General features: G+C 41.8%; 1 protein-coding gene across 1 annotated transcript; it reads left to right on the top strand.

Annotated features, from left to right (window-relative positions):
• Nucleotides 1–13,144: 13,144 nt before the first annotated feature.
• Nucleotides 13,145–22,601, top strand: slc1a5 (solute carrier family 1 member 5). Its single transcript, XM_062385988.1, has 8 exons — nt 13,145–13,859; nt 17,868–17,910; nt 18,032–18,100; nt 18,189–18,355; nt 18,517–18,750; nt 18,964–19,158; nt 19,343–19,477; nt 20,133–22,601. Exons 1-8 carry the CDS (start codon nt 13,336–13,338, stop codon nt 20,362–20,364), a joined length of 1,599 nt encoding a protein of 532 aa, XP_062241972.1. The 5' UTR covers nt 13,145–13,335; the 3' UTR covers nt 20,365–22,601.
• The last annotated feature ends 776 nt before the right edge of the window (nt 22,602–23,377 follow it).

Raw genomic sequence — 23,377 nt, 5'->3', positions numbered from 1 at the left:
ACCACAATGCCAATGAAGTGCGGTGGATATCAAATTTATGTTGGGTGCGCTGAGACAACAGATCTGTTCTCCTGCTGCGCTTCCTCCACTGACCTGGGAATTTAAATGAGGCTGGACTCACACAAAAACTGTTAAATTTGATGGCATATACCTTTAAATTTAGGAGTAAAGTCTAGATTTATTTGTATTTATAATTGTCTATAGTAAAGAGTGTATAGACAATGACTATCATTTTCATAATTTTACTATGTACAATCTCCGGGGTGGAAAACTCTACTTATTTGACGCCAGGCACCACTTACACTGTTGTTATTTTTCCTCCCTTTCCGATATTTTTCTAACTCTTTGTTTAACTTCCACTGTTGCTTAGCACAATTTCAAGGCAGAAGTCACATTAAAAAAAAAGAAAAATCATTATTCATATACTCTAGTTGAATTTTCTGTATGACAACATACCCTGCAGGTAAATGAGGATTTGAGCTTTACATTTTAAATGTATTTCCTGTTCTGTCTCATTATGTCACTACCACTGTTTGTTTAGCAACTGACGGTTTATCCAGAAGGTCTCAGATGTTTCTGGTGCCAAATTACGTCCACCAAGGAGGTTATGTTTTCACCCCCTTTTTTTTGGTTTGTTGGTTAGTTTGTTGTTTGTAAGCAGCACTACATTTTGACGTGGATTTTTCCACTTTCTATAACATAGGAAAACGAGATAGGATGTTATTCTACATTTTCCTTGATTTCACAGATGATCATTTATGAATCTTGATGAGTGAATTTAAATGTTGTTTCATGAGGGGACTGTTGGGCTTTGGTAGATTTTTGGACTTGGAGTAGTTTGCTTTGTACTGAGTGATCTTACAAACACACACACACACACACACACACACACACACACACACACACATGAGAGCAGCCTCTCGCTCAGGAAATTTGAACACGAGTAATGTTGACCTTTCTCTTCATCAAGCTATACTTTGTTCTTCCTCTGCATCTTGCTGTTTTCATCCCTTGTCTTCCATTACATCCGTTCCCCCTCAGGTCTCACATATGAACATAAATGAAAGTTCATGTAAACCATTTCATTTCTTTCCTGGATGACCTCTGTGCTGTTGAAAGGAATCATGTGAATAATGTGTCTGATCAAAGACCACATATAGAATTTTTTTGGTTGGAGGTTTGTAGTCGGGCCTCTCTGAAGCCCCCAGATTTCTAATAATGGGGCTTTGTGAGATTGTGGAATTGGCTCCGTTCACTGACTTTATTTCTAATCTGCTTTGGAGCAAGAACAAGCAGTTCAGTCTGTTTCTACATTTCAAAGGAAAGAATTAGACAGCCTCCGTTGTTTGAATTCTGGCAGACATTTGTCCAGTTTATTGACAATCACTGAAGTCAAATCTATGTCATTATATCAGTACTTCTCTCAATAATCTAAATTTCTGCTACTTTATAATTTCATAAATCACACTCCACTACAATTAAAAGGACAGTATTGAACTCTTAACTGTTTGTTCACTTTGGATAATAGTTACTTTGCTGATTGAGATTAAATACATTTAATATAATCAACACATAAATAATGATAAATCCTTAGAAACTAAGATTAGACTTTTTGGAGCCCTGCAAAATACGAACCTGTCCTGATTAGGCTTATATAAAAAAAAAAACTGCCATATTAATTGGATTTACTCATTAATGCATCAATAATTATAATCTAGCAACTTCTGGTGCATTATTTTGCAATGGGGAATTCTGTATAATGGCTGGTTTTCCATGGCTGGGTAGGCTACTCATGATATTCATTTAATACTTCTGTAATTTTACTGAGTTAAATAGAGTCAACGGTATGAGACGGCTATGTTTAATTAAGTAAATGAGTCGAGTTTTTCTTCCAACTAAGTAGGGCACATGTACATTTATGGCCTTTCAATAGACGTGTCTGGTTATATTCTTCAATTGTCATGCAGTGTGATTCAAGTCTTTAGAATTCAAGATATCTTTGGCAAATGATGGTGGAATTGTGTTTGTCTACTTTCTGAATGTTCCGTCAAAAGGAACACTGTGTCCTCCTGGCCTACGTTTGCGCTCTTCATCCTTCCGAGCCAAACCATAATCACGTCCTGCTGCAGAGAGACAAACAAGTCACAGCTGAGGAAAAAATAAATAAAACTGCAAACTCAGATTTAGCTCTTCCTAAATAGCAGGATTGTGTTTGCATGCTCAGAATAAACTCTGTATATGTGTGACTTTAACACGGCCTCTACTCGAAGGTCACACATGTGGTTGCCATGGTGATGGATCTCCTGCCCAGCATGTCTCAGAATAAAAAGGCGATTTCTGACCTGCTGGGCTTTGTATCTGTAGTCAAATCAATACACTGTCTCCTTATGTATTTCAGGAGCACACACAGCTACATGTGCTGAGGTTGCATTTGCCTTTGTGTGTGTGTGTGTGTGTGTGTGTGTGTATCTTTATGTGAGTATATTACTATGTGAACCATATGAGATCTGACCAGGCAGATGTTTTACCTGCATTCCCATTTACTGCACTGTGTGTACATAAAGCCCATGCCTGTGTGTGCCGCCATGACAGACATAGTTACTGATGGCTGGCTGGGCAGACTTTATACGTGGATCTGAGTGTGTCTCTGTGTCCCGGGGGAGCCACACAGTGTGACTGTTCTCACGGGATTGGGTGTGTCTGAGCACCTATCCCAGGGGCATCTCCAACACAAGGGGAGGCTTAGACCGTCTGACCCCTCTGTCTGACCTCTGCTCGGTCCCCCGACGGGCCCCACGAGCCTGGCCTGTGCTGGCATTTGTCTTTGTAGGACCCCTCAGCAAGATTCTTTTGGGTCCCGGTTATTGAAAGACATTAGAAGAGATTTGTAGGAGTGAGCTTTCAAAGCATCCAGTATAGTGCCAACCCAATATCAGTAGGTGTACAGTCTCAGTCGCATGGTTTTAACTGAATGAAGCTCTGTGTGCTGAAACTTCTAAACGCCTATCATCTGATTAATAAAGATCAAGCTCAAAAGACATAGTGGACACTGTAGGCAGATTGAAAGGAGAACTTAAAACTGATGTTATGAAATTGAAATGAAGAAGTAGGTGTGCTCAGTGGCACACTCCCCTGCACACACTCAGATATCTCTGAATAAGGGTTATATATAGACATTCTTGGTTTCCAGATGATGTGACCTACTGACTTTGGAGATCCCCACAGCAGCTACATGAATTTCACATCTTTGTTCGGTGCTCATTGAAAAATTATTTTAAGCGAACAGTGCAATGTGTCACAATCAGCATCTCCTTATTACAGATTTTTTAAAGTAAAAACCTTTTGGTTATCGATCGTGTCCTGGGTTGCTGGCCAGGAGACTTAAATCATCCGACATTTTAGTTGATTGAACCGTCTACATGCAGAGTTAATTACCCGAGTTGAAGATACATAGCTGAGATAAGTTCCCTCCTGCTTCCTCATAGGCCAGGCCTCTGTTTGTGTAAACCAGACAGGCGAAAGAGGAGGATTAGTGAGAAACTGGGTCAGAGAAAAAAAGATAATAGACACCGTGGTCCGTGAGTATACCTGCACTGTGGCTATTCAACCTGAAAACTTGAACTGTGGGGGGGGGGAGTAGCAGTTTCACACCAGCTTCCCAGATCAGGTGGAATCACGTTTGTGAGGTGACAATAAGAAAACTGTGTCAGTGGAAGCAGGAGGGGTTTATCTGCCTGACATGACAGCGCTGAACTCCATCTAATCTACCACCACAAATAACAGCTCTGGCCAATGGGCATCACCCTGCTACAGTAAGAGGGATTAGGCCGCCATGTGGACTCACACACAGAGCGGGAGGTGGGGGGAGGAGAGGCAGGTAGGGGGAGAGAGGAAGAGTATTGTATAGGGGAGGAACACTGCTGAATCTGGAGTGAGACCAAAAAGAGAACCAGACATTTGTATTTCATTTCACATCCTCAGTGTTCTCCCAGTAACAGTGAAAGTCCAGTAAAGACCAGCCTGAGCTAAATCCTGCGTTGATTTTATTGCTGGGAAAACGTCAACTGGTGTTTGTGTAGCATGCCAGCGAAACGACCTCCAACTGCGTTTTCATTTAGAGCAGAATCCTTTAATCGCGCTGACATGGTGAAATTACATTAAAACTGAGTGAGCGCTCACTGAGTGGGTCTACGTGCTTTCCATCTTCAAACCTGCAGGACTAAGATATGGCTGTGATGTTCATCAGAAAGGTATCTGAGGATAAACTAGAGAGATTATGGAGGGAAGAAACCAGAATGAAAAACTATTCCAATTATTCTGGATCCAGGGGCAGGAGGAGAATAGATGATCCTATGTAAAACCTGGATAACCGCATGCAATGAAGCACAGCAGAATAGAATAGAATGGAGAGATCTTCAAGGAAATGCAATCAGCACAACCGAGGAATGCATAGTTGTTATGGCAACCGGTGGATCTCCCATGAGGTGGCAGTGACATCATCATCGCCATGGCAGCCGTGACATTTTTATCTCAGGGTCACCTACCTCCCCTGTTCAATGGCAGCTTTCAAATCTTTTAAAGTTTGCAGTAAATTAGAAAGTGGTGCAATATTTACGTATTCTGGAGTATTTGGAAATGGGCGTGGCAAAAATGGTCAACAGCGCCACCTGGAACTCAGCCCCTAGGTTTCCACATAACTGATTTTCACCAAAATCGGGACAAAGGTGTATCGTGAGTAATCATTGGAAAACGCCTCTAGGAGCATTATGAAAACGCAACAGGAAGCCCGCCATTTTGGATTCAGTGGCCATTTTGGCCATATTCCACATTTTTACTTTGATGCACTTGTTGTAGAGCTTTCATCAAATCAACTTAAAATTTAGATGAGTGTCATCACAACAAGATGGAAATCTAAACTTGCTTAAATTTCAATTTTTCATCACACCGTGAGAACGTGGCGTGGCATAAAGGTTTTGATGCCATCAAAACACAAGCTTCTGTATCTCCGGAAGAGTCGCGACCTGATGACATCTACACAGAAATCATGACTTAAAATCACAGCGCCCCCCGGTGGCAACAGGAAATGTCTTGTTATTATTATTTCCCCCCATTGTTTAGTTGTTGAGAAAGTGGAGTGTAGCCTTTTAATTTTAAACTTAAGGGGTATGAAGGGAAACACACTGACAGACATTTAGCCAGTCAGCAGTCTTTTCCTTTCACTGTTTGTTTTGGTCACTCGCAATGGGTCCGGATTATTCATTACATTTTTCTGAATGAAGCTTTAATACATTATTTCACCGGAGAACATAATTTGGTCTTGATTTGATTTGTGGTTTCCCTCAACCACAGCGGTGAAGAAAACAGCTCCCATGATCCCACACTACTTCACGACATCTTCAAACTACTTCTTTTGTTTGTTTGTTTTGATTGAGAGACCCACAAAGTTACTTATTGTATGTTTAAGGTTTGTGAAAGATTGTGGTATAAAGAAAGATCCACTGACTGCTTGCCCTTTGCATCCACTTTCAACGCAGCAGAGAACATTGGAAGTTTATTAACGTACTCCTGCACAACGGAAAAGGTTGACGCTCAAAGGGGACATTTGTGAAAAAGTGACGCCTAGGGGTCAACTCGCAACAGCCGTTCATTTTTGCTTTACTGGGGGTGTTGTTAGTCAGACTCGACCCACAACCAATCAGAGCCATGCAAACAGTGTACAGTTCTTTCAGTGGAAATATACTGTACACTTTGTTATATATTTGTTCCACAGTGGATTTCACAGATCGCTCTCCATCAGCGGCTGCCATCTCGGAAATTCTGAGATGAATGATCATTGATGATTATGATGATTGTCATTGGCCCAACCATAGACTAAGGAAGGTTAGACATCAACCTCATCGGGGAGGGTGACCGACTCATCTGCGAGGGCAGTCAAACCCGAGCTCGTTTAACTCTGGAACAATACTTGTGTCAAGGCCGCGTGAAGGACGCCAGCCGCAGCAAAACACAGCCGCAGTAACCTTTTGTCAGGGGAACAGTAAACAGGAAGGTCACATCTCCGGCTTTCTTGTGTAAACTTTTACACCTGCATCTGAGTGAACTCTGCGCTGTGCTGGACCCAGCTGCAGCCGGCCAGGTCTTATTTAGACAAGGCTGTGACTGTACACATGACACACTCACACTGCACATGCTAATAGTCACGGAAGGTTATACACAGTGCACACACACACGCCTGTAAAAAAAAAAAGACCCCCACAGTATTTGACAAAATTGCACCCACTGAACCTGGAATTCTTGAGACCTCGCATTCCTCCAACCAGAGAGTCGTTCAATCCCAACATGTAGGAAACATTTCAGTTGCCTCTTTTAAAAATGCATGGGCAAACTGCTAACACCCTGTGTTCTGCAGCCTGTGTACACAAAACACAGAGGATCAATCGCACCTACGATCTTTGAGATATCCCAGTATTTTAATGCTGAGTCAATGTTGTCGGTTGTGACTGTGCATGTTTTCAGATGACAGGCTCAGAGAAGGGACCAACGTAGAGCAACTAATCTTACTGTAATACCCTGGAGCTTTTCTCTGACTCTCTAAACATTTCAGAATTAACAAAAAGTCAGAAAAAAGTGCCTCTGGGAACAGAAAAATTGCCTCCTTTCCCTTCAGTTCTTGTTTTTTTCTCCCAGTCCATAACCACACAAAGAGAGTCAGTGAACATGAACAGAGTAGGAGGCCGAGAACAAGAGACAGGGAGAGGGCGGGCTGGTGAAAGTTCGGAGGCCCTCCATGTTTTACAGTATCGTGTGACATCTAATACATAACTGTGGGTTATGGAGCTGGGAAAGCGGGGGGGAGCCGTGCTAAGGAGGGCGAGATGATGTCAGCAAATCAGAGCTCTAACTTGCTCAGGCCGGTTTTTACTAACCAGTCCTGAATGTTCCCTGTAGGAGCCCAGAGGGAAGATAGTGTTCTGCAACAGTTTTTTGGTCTGTTTTTAGTTTGCCTGCAACCCCAACCCCCAACCCCCCCCCCCCCCCCCCCAACCAACCACCACATGCCACTTACATGCATCTAGACTTAGAAATACTCTGGCTGAAATTGTTGTTACAGAAGTAAACCATCTATCCAAGTAAGTGCTTTGAGTGAAGTCCTAAGACATAACACTGTATCATCTGACAGGTTGACCCTACTTAACCGATTGCCTTGAAAAATGGCTTTGTAAATACAACTATCTATTCATTTTAAGGTTTAATATCTATCTATCTATCTATCTATCTATCTATCTATCTATCTATCTATCTATCTATCTATCTATCTATCTATCTATCTATCTATCTTTCTATAGATGAGATAAGATATAACCAATTGATACTATCATATTCCTAATGCACACATTAGGTCGAGGACTAATAGTGCACATAGCTTCTCCCATGGTGTAAAAAATGCAATCTTTACAACAGGAGCTGCACCTACCATGCTAAAAAGAACTGGAATACTTTGAGCACATGCCGAGTAACATATATGTCTTTACTACCATCTATGTCTACGACATTGACTCAGAGCATGGTGGGAGGCTCCGCCCATCTATATGCAACATGCGGTCATACACTGCATGGTTACTTCCTGAACTGTTTTACTGCACATGTGCTCCGCTGAGTTCTCTCCCCTCATGGGTGAATGCACTTAGTGTAAGTCAGCTAAATCATATCAAATGTGCTTTAATATGTAATGTCTCGTTTAGTGCAGGAACACAAGTCCAGTTAAGTCAAGGGATTGCAGTTTTGTACCTCTTCAAACCATTCACAAAAGAACAACAGACACATTTTATTAAAATTATGAAACGAGAGTTTCACAATGCTGGATTGTAATTGGCTGACATGACCATGTGTGTCTTAATCAAAATAACGCCAAGCCTGAGACGTTCATGGACATGCAACCATTAAAGCCCAAAACTGGTCTGACTGGATGGATAAATGTGATGGATGAATTATAGGGATGGATTCCACCTCTCTTGCTCTCTCTCTTTGTCTCTTTGTTTCAGAACAATTCATGTTTCTCCAGGACTTACTTTCCCCTGGGATCCTTTCTTCATATCAGAAAAATATAAAAATTCACACATCTGGTTTGGCTGGATATTAATAGACAGATTGAAAACAAAAAAGCAGTGAAGCCCTGTGGATCAGTGGATCAGATGAGGAATACAAGAGCCGATGGATTGCTCTCCTCTCTGCGTACTATTGATCGACCCCAGCCGAATGCAGGTCATTCATTGAAGAATGCACACACACAATGACACAAGCACATTTACACAATGTAGTAATGACACGCCTGCATGTCACATGGTATTGTGTATTCTCCTCTTCTGACATAGAAGTGGCACAGAGGTGATGTTGATGTAAACTGAGGCATGTGGCAGCGTATGTTTTGAGCAGGCTGGACTAAACAGACACAGAATGACCTCTAGTATGTAACTCTAACTATTACTGACAGAGAGAGATGCAAGGGGATCCGATGACGGTGAGGACAGACCGGGGAAAGGAGGTGTAATTTCCACTTCCTCTTTATTATTATCAAATGAAGAAAGCTTCAGAGACCAGGAGAATTCTGCTGAGATATAATAATTAAATTAAAAAACAACAAGAATGTAAAATCACACAATACTGTAGATTTAACTGGCTCATGTCTGTCTACATACATACAGCTTTGGCCTCCTACATTTATTCAATGGACAACAACAACAAACCACATCCTTCAAAAACATTCAACACATCAATATACATTAATTTATAAAGTTAGACAGACAAATGGAAAATAATGATTTGTGGTACACAAAAACGAGATATTTAATGAATACTATTAAATGAAAAAACATACTTGCAAAGAAAACACTCGCACCTGCATGAAATAACACAGGAAATGAGTGACTCATTTTTGACTCATGTTGTGCATTAGAAAAGTAGTGATAACAAAATTATTTTTATTTAAAAAGTAACAAAGGAAAAATTAAAATAAGGATTTGTAATTATCAAATTTGGTTGTACCTGAAATACTGAAAATATAAAACGAGTTGCGTATCAAAGGGTTAAATGAAAAGTGTGTAGTTATGGAAGGCGGAAAAAAGGAGGAGCATTTAAAGCGGCTCTCCGACACATGGTGCGGTTTAAACAAGTTTTTCTTAAATGCATTCCTCGTGCAGATGTCCACAGTGTGTGGATAATTGACTCAAAAAGCAAGTTTGCCTGCGTGAATGAGGGAAATGTGGGAAAGATTTTGTGTGTGGGTGTGGAGACAAGGAAGAAAAAAAGATGCACATCTACAGGAAGCATTTACATTATAAATGTAAGCTTTTATAGGAGTAGTAAAGTATAATTGTTATAATAACCACATGTAACTAAAGTTGAAGAGCCTGATTAGACTCTGTACTTGGTTATTTGAGGTCACTGTACTGACAGTATGTCAGTAAGACACTGTGGGGGGGATTTTGATGGGGATTTTGATGTTTTCAGGTATGATAAGGATTGAAAATTACACTTAGAAATGCCACTTCCACCAACAGCCAGTGACATTTATATAGAAAATGAAATCACAAATATGCCAGTGTAATTATCTAAATCACTCAAAGTATGAACAAATACTTAAAATAACATATCAGTTAAAATGGGACTGAGCTTTATATGCTATGTGTTAATAATCTGGAGGTATGGTTATTTGTGAAGTTTAGTGTCTTCAATGTCTGTAGTTTTTATGACAATGGCAGTGTAACTCATCTTTCAGAAACACTACAATAAAGTAATTCTTAATACATCTGGCAATCTCTATATACTTTAGTTATTTAATGCAAAGAGTATACAAAGTTGAACAACATCCAAATGTTGAAAGGACAACGACGGTATCGTCTGCGGTAATTTAATTGTTTACAGTTGGATTAGCGGTCTGTCTATGCATGAAGTCTGTCTGCTTATGAAAGGCTGGCAGTGACAGCCGCAGGAGGGTGGTTGCTGGAGGGCCATGTGAGTGTGATTACACAGTGTAAATCTGTAAATAATTTTGTGAGGCCCTTCCTCGTCACACTAGGCTCTACAAGATCAGACCGGGTTTAGAGGCCTTCCTGTGCCTTCAGAGCTACAGTGTTCAATCTACCAATGATGTGGGAAAAGGCAAGAAACTCTAACTGTCAAATGGGGCATATTATGACTAATTCACAAGCAGTCTATAGCCATACTAGAGGCACAGTAATGGTTTGAGCATAATGCTAAGATAAGAATTCTAGCACACTTACTTCAGGCAGGGCCAAAGAGTGGGGGAGACAGAGTCTTCCTTTATTTCCCGTCATTTGTTTTTAAATGATGACTCGTGACATGTTTCATCTACTTATGCAATGTATGGGAGTCATTCTTAGTATATTTTTTTCTGTGGAAACAACACTTTTCGTAGAATTATTTCCAAATGAAATGTTCCTCGCTTCCCTTTACAGTTACTGGATTGACACAAAGTGGGAGGGTTGTGTTTCCTCCCTATCTCTACCTTCCTTATTTCTTTATTATCCCTGAATCTCACCTGTTGTTCTCACGATACCCGAGACAGCAAAGTTTTGTTGTTGGGGTCCACGCCCCAGTTTGAGAGGTCACATGACCGACCTATCACCTTCCCTTATTGGACTGGTTCCCTGTTCTCAGGTACAAGCTCGGCCTCACACATTTCACCGGATATCAAGGTTGAACACTGGGGCTTTGTGATCTACCAGAGCAGAGCAGGAGGAATGTTTTCCCCATGTTCATTGTCTTAGCTAAGCATATTAGCATGCTATCATCTGCTAATTAGCGCCAAACACAAGGCGGCAGAAGAGCCCTTTGTTTAAGGGGTTGAGGGCTGTACTCGCGGTGAGCAAGTATTTGTCTTGTACCCTAATTCCACTGTCCTTTAAATGAACAGTGATTAACAGTGATTGACTGAGTGTTACAGGGAACTGCTTTTCCTAATTTGGAATTTACTTCAGTGTTGATTTCTTTTGAAAGAACATGGCCAATGCGGAAACACACATTTAGCCTACCATTGCTGTAACTTTAACCAAATATTTGGTGATGTGGGCTCACCATTAGCTTACCAGTCCCATTTTGATAAGTTAAAACAGCATAAAAAATAACCTCCACAACATGTGTATTGTGTGTGTGCAGCACTTGTTTTCATAGGTAGGGTCTACACCAGAAAACGTACGGCTCTCCTGTGCTATAGTGACGTTGTCCTTTCTCACAGAGTTATGCACAATTTCACAGAATCACAGCGATACCTCCGATCATTCACACAGTCAGAGGGAACAAAGAACAAGCTTGAGATAACAAACTGAGCACTGAGAGGACAGCGCTCTACCAGCCTGGGTTCCCGGTCCTGTGGGCTTTCTTTGGTGTTAAAGGTGCTTTTCCCACAATTTTCTGCTGGTGGGAGGCTGTGTTGAAGGGGCCTGGGTTGTTGTTTGAGTGTAAGCTAACCCCAGGCTTTCTTGGACCCCAACAACAAAAAGATTTAAGCTATCTGACTGCAGGCCTCAGTGTCCCGGACAATAAGAGTCTGTCTCTTGTGTCAGTTTGATGTAAAACCTTGCCAAAGACTGCAAGGTCGTTGCCAGGACACCGACATGTCCACAACATTTCATCGCAGCGGATTTTAGTGATCTTATTGTTTATCCTATATTTTATATTTTATTTAATTTACATTAATAAATTATTTTATTTGTATTAATTGTGTTGATGATGTGTTACATTTTTACTGTCCTTGTGTTGTACCATTACACCCATAAAGCACATTGGGCAACCATGTTGTTTTAAATGTGCTAAATAAATAAAATTGACATTGACAACATTGAAAACCATTTTTTTTTATGTTTTCATCTCAAACTTTGACTCGTATTTTTAAATGTAGGAATGAATGAACAGAATGAACAGAGGAGGATCCTGTGTATTTTACTCTGGCGCCATTCTGTTATCTCTCCACTGTAATTACGAGCATAGGCACAGTTTAAATGATGCATGCAAAATCCTCCAAGTATCCCAGATGTTAGATTAATGTTATTGCTTTGCTTGTTATTCCACATGCATCACCCCACTGATGTTATAACTACAACAATAATAGTATTCTTTGTTGAGCTGGTACTTGTGAGGCGAGCAAATAAGCAGGCAGAGGAGGGAGGTTGCATCAAAGACCAGTGGCAGCCTGCACAGCTGTATAGGCAAACCCATAGACTGTATATAAAGATGGAGGACATGAAAGTGCTGCCAGAAAGTGAAGCCAAGGCATTTACATCCTTGTTATCACCCCCTGGTGGTTGTCTACGTATAGGTCCTAAATCCCGCCTCCTCCATTTTAACTGATTGTATATAATCCAAAGTTATTATGGTTCCAATTGTTGTAGGTAGTTATTTTCACACTGATGAACAACTGTTCATTTATACAGCAAGCTTGGTTTTAATCACTAATTTGATGATATAAAAACAAGGCCAAACATCCTGATTGACAGCTGAGACTGACTTGTGATTGGTCGAGCGCGTGTGTCGGCGGGACCTTGCTACCTCCATCCCCTGATCACGACTTTGGCTCTTAACGTCCAAGATGGCCGCATTCGTACCCAGGATATTTTGGCATCATGTCTGGCCCCCACATTTTCTGCATGTGGATCAAGCACCTGGTGAAATGGCATCATGGCTACCTTTCCCCTGAACAGCTCTCTTTAACAGCTGATGATAAGTGTTCAAAAGCAAAACATTGTTCGTCACATACTTTGAGCACCATACATACACTAATATATACAAAACCTATAAATGCATAAATTGCGGAATAGTCGTGTCAACACCGTCTCCTCTTTATGAATTAATAATTTTGTAGTGATCTGTAATTTAGTATTATCCTCCTCATGGGTGTACGAGTGCTTGATTAAATAAATGTTTAAATAGACTTTGTTTTATGAATAATTATTCTTTTTTTTAACTTGACCCCTGTAATGGCTGAGCACGGCCCTGATAAATGCAGTTGAATACAGGAAACCTGGCGTTTTGTGTTTTAATAAATGTAGAGGAACATGGGCTAGGCGATTAATCTCCTCAGACTTTAAGACCCGCCCAGCTCATGCGTCACAGGGAGGAGCCGGTGATTCCGCCCAGGAGAACGAAGAAAAAGACGCGGCCACGGAGGAGCAGCATCTTTCATCAGCGAAGAGGAATAGACAGGCTCTGCGTGTTTCCGTCAATTAAAAGTGACTCCAGCCGAAGTGACAGCCTGTTTTTGTGTATTGGTTCGGGTTTCTGTGCTGCTGGGTTGCATCAGGGAAACTTTGAGCGCGCGCGATGGCTGAGAAGATAGACATGGAGGACAGGAAGCCATCGAACGGCGAGCCGCTGACCAACGGACTGAGCAGCCCGAAGGAGAGCGAGCCGGAGCCGCTGGCCCAGCGGGTCAAGCGGATCGTGATGGCCAACCTCCTGGTCATCCTCACCGTGGCCGGGGTCCTCATCGGGGTGTTCATCGGACTCGGCGTGCGAAACGTGGAGCTCAGCCGGACCCAGATCATCTACATCGGCTTCCCCGGGGAGCTGCTCATCCGGCTGCTGAAGATGATCATCATCCCGCTGGTGGTGTGCAGCCTGGTGTCCGGGTCGGCCAGCCTCGACCCCAAAGCGCTGGGCAAGCTCGGCGGCTGGGCGATGCTCTTCTTCCTCGTCACCACCTTGATCGCCTCGGCCATCGGGGTGATCATGGCGTTCATCATCAGCCCCGGTTCGGTGACCACGGTGAAACCGAAGGTGCAGGGCTTGGGCGACGATGTGCCGGCGGCTAAAGAGGTGATCGACTCCTTCCTGGATCTCGTCAGGTGAGCGACACGTCCTCGATTGTCCTTCTCTCACCTGGTCCGTCAGCACGACGCGATGAGGCACTGACGACGTGTACTTGTGGATTGTCAATCAATTACTTCATATAATCGGTCAATCTAATTGCTTCAATGGGGTTGAAGTCGTTGAGACTTGAGAGTGAACCACGTGTGCTTTAATGCACCTTTAGCTGTGCGGGTGCCCCTGTGTGTGTGGGTGTGCTGTAATGACCACACACAGTTGCATCAGCCCCCGAGTCAGAGTGACGTTTGTCACCGGCATTTCCCAGGAATCCTGTTTTGTACTGGTCCTCTCAGACCCAGTGAACTCCATTTAATAGTGTGGTTGTACTGCACATTCTGTCTGTAAAACACAACCACATGGGGTATGTAGCAACAGCACGTGTGTGCGTGTGAGTTGTGTTAACACGAGCACAGGACTGCTCTTGTTCTCTGAGGGAGCACTTTATGATTCTCAAGAGTTTTTTTTTTCTAGTTTGAAATACAGCTGGATGAAAGGAACAAATAGTTATATTAAGATACACATGTTCACATCAGTTGATGTCTATAAATGTCCCATTATTTTCAATTTAAACAAGCTTTTGCTCCTGACTGAAGGTTGTGGGTTTAAACTCTTCTATATGAGCAGGGGATGACAAGCACTTCAAAAAGATTTTCACAAATCTGAGCAAGATCTATTATGTGTTATACCTTCGCAATATACAGTATCCATATATATATTGAACCTTTGTTATGCTGTTAGTGTAGAAAGTCATATGGCCATTATTATTTATCAGCAAATAATGTAACAAAATGAGCTACAGTTTTTGAGATGACCTTAGCTTAGCTGTTTTTTTTTCTTGTCCATGTCATTCATATCAGATTGTTTGGCTTCTTCAGCCTTAAACTTGATGACCCCTCTTATTTATTCTTAGAAATCACCATATTCAGTCCTCACAACGCTGCTATAAACTCGTCTGCTGGCTCCACCTTATAATTTCTTAAGTCAACATGTCACAGAGGAGGCGTCCATGGGGACAATGTGGTCCCACCTCATCATCTGAGGAATGATTGCAAGAGGCAGAAGTGTCCACAGAAGAATTGAGTCACAGACATAAGTAGTGACTTGACAAAACCCTTTGACACATCATCATCCGGGTTTGTTAGAAACATCTCACAAAACTGGTTGAATGATGGGCAATCTTTTTTCGTCTTTAGCTCCTGCCCTGATTAAATAGTAGGTTTTGAGTTTAGTCCGTGCTCAGGTTATCCGGTTCATCTTGAAAAAGAAGAATTGGATATAAGGTGCAATATCTGATTTGAACATTATTTTAGTCGTTTATTAAAACAAAATAGGAGTATGCAGGAGGTTTTACAGGCAGTACTTCAACTACATGCACTGAGATTGATTTAAACTTGGCTTCGTGATCAACGTCGAGTCCTTGTTGTCCAATGCCTTTGTGATTCATCTGTGACCGTTGCACAATTCTGCCTGGTTATTTTAAAACTTCATTTGAAATCCTTGCTTCTGCTTTCCATTAAATACTGGAATTTTGTACCATAAAGTATGGAATTTCTCCCCCCCTCCTCTTCCTCAGGCAGTATGACCTATCCCTGGAAACACTTCTTAAAACCACTGCCAAGATTAAACACACACAAACACAAGTGTTATCAGACAAAAGGTGGACATTCACTTATTAACAAACTTGTCCTGCTTAAAAAACAAAAACATCTCTGTTTACCGACACCCCTGAATGCTAGATACCCACCACATGTCTATATCTGCACGCTCAGGACAGAAATGTTTATCTCGTGCAGGACACATGCTGCCTGCCTCACATTCGCACACCACACATTATCCTAATAGGACAGGAGCTGAAACCCGCGCGACTCATTAGAGCGAGCGCGCTCAGTTGGTGTCCTGTTAATTCTGAACAAAAAAGACACAGTGGGACCTTGACCGAAGAGCTGCTCAGCAAAGCGTAAAAATGGCTTGGGTCATTGTTCACACACACAATCGGAGTCTGTTTAATGTTTATATGTCATACACACACGCTCTTAAAGAACATTTTGACTTTTGAGCAGAGCTGCTCCCACACATCCTTGTTTGACGCTTCTTATCTCCTGCTTCTTGTTTGTTTTCCCACTTTACACCACATAGACGACATATGCAGGCGACTGCTATCGGGCAGCACTTGTCACCCGTGGAAATATTGACCTTGCATGTTTGCACCGAGTTCCAGGAAAGCAGTAACCTTAAAATACAATTGCACATGTGGCCCTCAGAGCTCAACACAGTACCCTTGTAGAAATCTTCTGCAAATCCTCATAACGCGTAGAAGCGGAGAAAACCTCTTCATCAATTGAAGAACACAAACAGAAAACTTGCAGCAACTACAATTTTACCAAATACTCACACCTCGACCACATGCAACACAGCCAAATACTCGCAACTCAACAGAAACGTTTCCATGCTGACAATTCAAAGTGGCATGGCTCTGATACTTTTCAAACTTTGTCTTTACTGAGGCATTGATCTGAAATACACAATCTAGCATGGGAAAAAGACAAAGCTATCACATTACACAGATTACGTACATGTGGTGCTGATTCCTTAACTCCCCCCTCAGGGCCACCGTGTAAATTTTATCACACAAATACTTCTCGGCAAATGTTTACATACTACCTGCTGGTATCCCAAGTCTTAGAGGTAGCAGGGAGCTTAGTGAACTGTATTTTTGTCCATTTTGTCAATTTATGGATCTAAACTCAATATAGAACAAATATTTTTCATCCATCCTGTTGAATATTGTTGCCAGGCAGGAAACCAGACATTTATTATTCCACCTAGACCAGCAATAGGCGTTCTCCATTTATTGCCAGTTCCGGGACACGCAACAAGAGGGCATGGCAGATGTCAGAGCAGCAGGCCTCAATCAATCTGCAGTCCGTCATTAAGGAAACACACCTACCTATTGACGTATTGTTAGATTGTACCTGTGCCAGGACTGAAGTAGTGGCAACAAATAACAAGGAAGTGTTAGTGGATAAATTCGGAGGGAAAGGAACTGCTCGGTGATGGGTCAAGGTCTTCTTGGTCTAAAGAACGTTGTCGTCTTAGACACCAAAATATTCATATAATATTGACTAGGAAACTAAATACAGTGGAGGCCTGCGTCATGCAGCATCACACAGAGCAAGAGTGATGGTTTGTTAATTACAGTGACCAGTCTAGCATATTCATGGAGCTGTTAAAATTCATTATAATCCCCATGATTATATTAAATCAACATTTAATGAAATAGTTTATTATCTCGGTCAAAGTGCACCAGTCAATTAATAGACACAAATGTTTAATTCACATAGTAAAACACATTTCAATATTCAAATGAACTCTACCATTAGCTTAAAAGCCTGACGGCCCTTTCCTTCTTTTTCCTTGTGGCGCTCTTTCACATGGCCAGAACCCAGCTTGTGATCCGGGTGCATGCTTCCCTGTCACAGTCACATGGTGTTTAATCCGGACACACTACAGTTTCAATGAAAGCGAATGAATGGCTGCTAAGAGCTTGTGAAGTTAATTCCTTATTACTCTAAATCCATTACAGTCAGCTGTGTATCAGGACCACTTTGGTTACATGAGTTCTTAGGAGATTTAATGTGCAGTTGGACCTATGTACCCACAACATATATGTGTCTGTGTGTGTGTGTGTGTGTGTATGCATGTACTCGTTAGTGGAGAAAATCAGACAATCAGAAATGGGGGCAAAGGGGATTAATGGTTAAATTCTCTCAGCTATTTCCACATGATCAACCTTGTGATTCTGTCTGAAGCTGCTGTCTCTGCAGGACTTCTTGTGATAGTAGGAGTAGTGTGATGAATAAATGTTTTATTTAAACGCTTTATCAGAAACAGTTTTTGGACTTAAAAGGTGTGTGTAATTTTTTCCTACTACTATATGCAAAGGAATTGAAAGTGTTTAATTGTTGTTTTCTTTTTTCTCTCCACAGAAACATCTTTCCCTCCAACCTGGTGTCTGCCGCCTTTCAATCAGTGAGTATCAGATCTGGATTCTGAAGTGTTTACATGATCACACTTTGAAATTGTAAACAATGAATGTTAAGATATGATGACTGGTATCCCTTAACTTTGTATCCCTTTCTTTCCCGCCCAGTATGCGACCAGCTACAAGATGGTTACCAGGAATGGCACTGATGGAAACCCCAACATCACAGTGGAGAAGGTGAATGGCTCAGTTGTCCACATTTGATGCACTCTGGGAAATAAAGCGCTGTGTTGTTCGGTGTTGCTCATATTCTGTCTCTCTCCAGGTGCCCATTGGAACCGACCAGGATGGGATGAATATTCTTGGTCTGGTGGTGTTTGCCATTGTGTTTGGCGTGGCTTTGAGGAAGCTGGGAGAGGAAGGAGAGATCCTCATCAAGTTCTTCAACTCCTTCAACGAGGCCACCATGGTGCTCGTCTCCTGGATCATGTGGTGAGGAAGACCTGCATGTTTCTGGATCAGGAGACATTAGAATAAATCCCTGTTAAATACTTTTTCTTTATGCCGTTTGTACTACAGAATTACAATCTACAGCGTTGTACTGTCTCTTACCCTCTCTCTCTCTCTCGCCCGTACCTCCTGCCTCTCTTTAGGTATGCTCCCATCGGTATCATGTTCCTCGTTGCTGGCAAGATCGTCGAGATGGAGGACGTTGGCACGCTGTTTGCCAGTCTAGGAAAATATATTGCCTGCTGCATTGTGGGGCATTCCATCCATGGCTTACTTGTCCTGCCCGCCATCTACTTCGTCATTACAAGGAAGAACCCATACACCTTCCTGTGGGGGATATTCACAGCGCTGGCGACAGCCTTTGGAACGAGCTCCAGGTAACAGAGCCCGTAGCTGTTTACTCAAGGCAGACCCATGTGTGGTTGGCTGATTGATATGAGCCTCACACAGCAATATGTGTAGATAAACTAAATAAACAATGAAGAAAAGAAAGTCATCGTTGTAAAAAATGTATTTGTGCTTTCTTTTCCCTGTAGTAATTCGAAACAAATTCACACACTTACACATTGCCCATTTCTTGTTTGTTTTAGCTCTGCTACTCTTCCCCTGATGATGAAGTGTGTAGAGGAAAATAATGGCGTCTCCAAGCACATCAGTCGCTTCATCCTGCCCATCGGAGCGACCGTCAACATGGACGGCGCTGCTCTCTTCCAGTGTGTGGCCGCAGTTTTCATCGCTCAGCTGAACAACGTTTCCCTCAACTTCATCCAGGTCATCACCATCCTGTGAGTCCTAAACCACTCAAACAGCCACAGTCAGACAACTGGACTAAATATTTCAACCACTTTTGCAGCTGTATTGTATACAAATATAGATGCTTTACAATGATGTGTATATTTTTGCAGCTTAATGATTATGCAAATGCAGTGCAAACATCTTACAACGTCCTCCTTTCTTCCCTCCCTTTAGTGTGACAGCGACAGCGTCCAGTGTCGGGGCAGCGGGTATACCTGCCGGGGGTGTGTTGACCCTAGCTATCATCCTGGAAGCAGTGGGCCTTCCGACCCATGACATCTCTCTCATCCTGGCGGTTGACTGGCTCGTGTGAGTACCAAACCTTTTGTATTTTATGTGGGTATAGAGCGGGACATGTATTTGTTACATACTCCAAACTAGAAGGACACTTGGAGAGCAAATGGCGTATCTTTTGTAAGGGAAATGTAACAGTTGACCACAATATAGTCATGTTTATTTCCCCTTTGACTGATCATGATTGAATCTCTTACAATGTAGCCTTGCTCATGCTGTCTCCTGTACTACTGAATGAATCTTGGGCTCATTGCTTTAACAAAGGCATTGTTGTTTGAATGCCATCAGGAAGACCACACCCTTTGACTATGTATCAACCCCCACCAGAGTGGGAAGGGTGATGCAAATGTAGAGACAAAGACAAAGAACTGCTTCCCATCGGTGTGCATATTACAAACTAACCTTGGTTGTATGCACCATGCTCTGAGCATTAGAGTGTGACACTACTGTTGGAGAATTGTGTCTCGTTCCTTGTTGGTAGAGTGGGATTGTAGAAATTGCCACGACACTTTCCACGTTTGCAGGAGAGAAATAATTCCTGTATCCACTTCGAAATGTAGTGGGTTCCTCCGTGGGTCATACCTCAGCCCCTCCCCTTGCTTTGTGATGCATTTTGTATCATATTTGTCATCATATTCAAATAGTGTGTCATCTGCTTTGTCTTCCCTAGGGACCGAACCTGCACGGTGCTGAATGTGGAAGGCGATGCTTTCGGAGCCGGTCTCCTGCAAAACTTCGTCGACCGCACAGCCAAACGAGAGGAGGGCAACGAGCTGAGCGAGGTCAGGATGGAATGCGAACCGTCGGCCGCCGCACCCGAACACTCGCCGCTCATTGAAAAACCAGACGGGGGATACGTTGAGAAGCGACCGCTGTCTACTGAAAAAGAGTCGGCCATGTAAAACCAGCTGCTGATATCACCGAAGAAACCCCTCAATTATGAAACACTCCTGAAAGATGCAACCTGAGTTTTTTTTTTTCGATTTTTATTTTATTATATTGTGTACCTCCTGCCCCGAGGGAAGGAGTGCACACAGAGAGGAGGAACATGCACGGCGCTATGCAAACAAGAGCTCTCTGTCCCCAACGCTTCTCTGTGGAGGCCGGCTTTTTGAGAAGCGCCGAAGAGGGAACAGCAAAAGCGATTTTCTGGACAATGACTTTGGTTTTCACTTTGAGGGACATTGATGTACATTGTCAGGCTGCTGTATTCACTCACACTGATGTTGCATTCACTTGGTCCTCGTCAATTTTAAAGTCAGAATTATATTCAGTCTATTAGTCCGTTATCATGTGACCAGTGACGCCCTGCAAAGATGTAGAAGCTAATGTCCGATCTACTGTTACATTCATAGGGAATATTAAAATCATTTATGATGTTATAATGGACATTACATTGATGCAGGCTTATTGTTGCAGCTTTATCACATCTTATTTACTGCATTGAGGAAATGCTGTTAATCACAACTCTATTTATGACTAGTCACCTTTTCAATATCAACTTCTTGGTGGAAATCTTCAAGAATTCTGACGGTAAATTTGATGAGGACGACTGTACAGTTTGCTGGACCTAGTCTGCATTAGCAAGACACTTCATATAACTTATCTGATGTCCTTAGCCTTCAGTGCGCGTGTGTGTGTGTGTGTGTGTCTGTCTGTGTGTGTGAAAATATCCAGTAAGGCTTGTATATGTTTCAAACTATCATTATACTGTATCTTTGGAATATAAACATACCTTGTGCATTTTATTAATAACTATTGAAGCCATTTTCCTGAAAGTTTTTTACTAATGCTCTATTTAAACCATAGCTCTTACATCTGATTTGACAAAAGCAAACTGAACATTAGTTTATAGTCTGCAGGTAAATGGCTGTGATATTTACGACAAGCACAAATATATGTTTTTATTTTATTTTAAAAAAAGTTTTAATTTGGTTCAAGGCTTTTTATTAGCTTATTATCGTGACTTTGCTTGTTTCGGGCCAATTGTTGTGTACAACAAAGAGCACTACACTTGTAAAGCCTGTTTTTAAGATTATATTTATACTGCGACACACACCAAATGAAATAATAACCTCAGTCACAGCCCAGGGATGAATGAAGGACCAGTTGGTCAATGCACATGGACACGCGCACACACACACACACACACATACACCCTGACCGCAGAAGAACATCAGTGACTTCATGACCTCAGGATCACTCTCTTGATTGGAGACCTTCCTTCAGCTGCATCTTTACGCCCCAAGGAACCAAATATCGTCCAGATTCACTGACGGAGCGAGGCTGTTGAACTCCTCATGACATTTTGTACAAGTAAAAAGTGAGATGTGACGACACGGTTTAAAAGCAACAACTCTTCCAAAGCAAGGATGTCAGTGGCTGAAGTGAAAGACTGATCATGTCTTGATATCAACCTGTTATTGTTTTGGCTGTAAGGGTCTTAAATGTTTGATAATCATATTTATTTCTCTCATCAAATTCCAAAGAGGGCAGTGTTTTGACATGATGGTTACTCAAATTGGTATTGTTTGCTAGTCATCGAGTCTAACTGGTTAGTGGTATTTTTTATTTTTGTTCATTGTTGTCATATTTTCTACTTGTGGGTGAACGTCTAGACTGTGTGTGCACACGGTGGCTTCCATGTGGGGATTTTACTTTTGCAGTTTGTCAGTGGGAGAAAGTGTCATGTGTTGGTGAGTGAAAAAACTGTAAAATTGCTCTAGTAAATGCTTATCGCTTCCATCCAAATCCTCTTTAACTGTTTAGAATGATGGTCCTAAGTAATAGGTGCTAAGTGTATGAGGTACTAGTTTGGTGGTTTTAACCAAAATGGTAATCCGTAAATTCATCACAAACCTAAGTTAGGTCTTATTTCTAGAGTATTGTTGGTCATCAGTGCTAAAATGTGAAGCATTGCCCCAAAGCATAGCTGTGTTGGGGCAGGGTGGTGAAGATGTTATCATTCCTTTCTGAGATATTTAACCCTATGGACGTCTGACTCTCTCATGTTGTGTGTGTCTGTGTGTGGTAGTTGATAATGATTTTCTTACAGTGGGGCTATGTTTCAAATAAAGCTACATTCTGAATGTACTGGCTGTAGGTTTCAAAACAATAAAGGCCTTTTTTTTTTACCTCCCGAAGGGTTTGTTGTGTCTGAAATTGGAGAAGATCCTGTTAAAGGAGTGGATCAAGCAACAGAAGATAAATGGCTTTCCTTAATGTTTCGAGGTGGGGCCCTTTTTTTTTTTTTTACATTTTTTTGAATTTCTCAGGAAATGGTGAATTATATATGACATAGAGACATATAGGATACATTTTCCTTGGCAGAGGTGTGCCCTACAGTACGTGATATTCTAGATTTGATTATGTGGCTGTTAGTTTTGTCTCTTGGTTACAATCCTGTTTTAATGTTACTCATTCATATAAAATGGTGCCCTTAGGAACAGGTTCCTATTGTCACCCTTCAATGATCAACAATCCGGAACTACCTGAACTAGTCTTGGGAACCATTATCTTTCATTGTCTAATATTTGGGCTTTGGCTACTTTGTGGATTTTGTTTGTTGTGTTTTTAGCTATAGTGCAATCAATGACAGTAAAGCATTGTATACACTGGCTGCATACCTAACCCTGTGGCTCTGACGCCACTCTGCAGAAGAATGCATGAGAGGCGACATATTTAAAATGACTGAGATCCTTTATGTTCCTGCTTCCAAAATAACCACACATACTAAGGCCTCTCAGCCATATAGACACGTATCAAGTTACCAGGCCATGTACAGTATGAAAGATCCTGTTTAACCATTGATTATACACTGAGGAATCTGATACCTGCAAGTGAAAGGAAGTTATTACTGTCAGTGATTTTTCTCGACTGGGATACAGGGGAAGTAGTCCGCATTGCTGGGATCAG

The sequence above is a fragment of the Platichthys flesus genome, chromosome 4 (genome assembly GCF_949316205.1).
Source record: "Platichthys flesus chromosome 4, fPlaFle2.1, whole genome shotgun sequence".
NCBI lineage: Eukaryota > Metazoa > Chordata > Actinopteri > Pleuronectiformes > Pleuronectidae > Platichthys > Platichthys flesus.
The sequence above is the reverse complement of the archived record's forward strand: the minus strand, read 5'-3'. Positions and strand labels throughout refer to the sequence as shown.

Excerpts from the sequence above, each read along its gene's own strand:
- slc1a5 (XM_062385988.1), top strand. The coding sequence starts at position 13,336 with ATGGCTGAGAAGATAGACATGGAGGACAGGAAGCCATCGAACGGCGAG. Across the intron at positions 17,911-18,031 it reads TGTCTGCCGCCTTTCAATCA|TATGCGACCAGCTACAAGAT; the intron begins GTGAGTATCAGA and ends TTTCCCGCCCAG. Across the intron at positions 19,478-20,132 it reads CTGGCGGTTGACTGGCTCGT|GGACCGAACCTGCACGGTGC; the intron begins GTGAGTACCAAA and ends TGTCTTCCCTAG.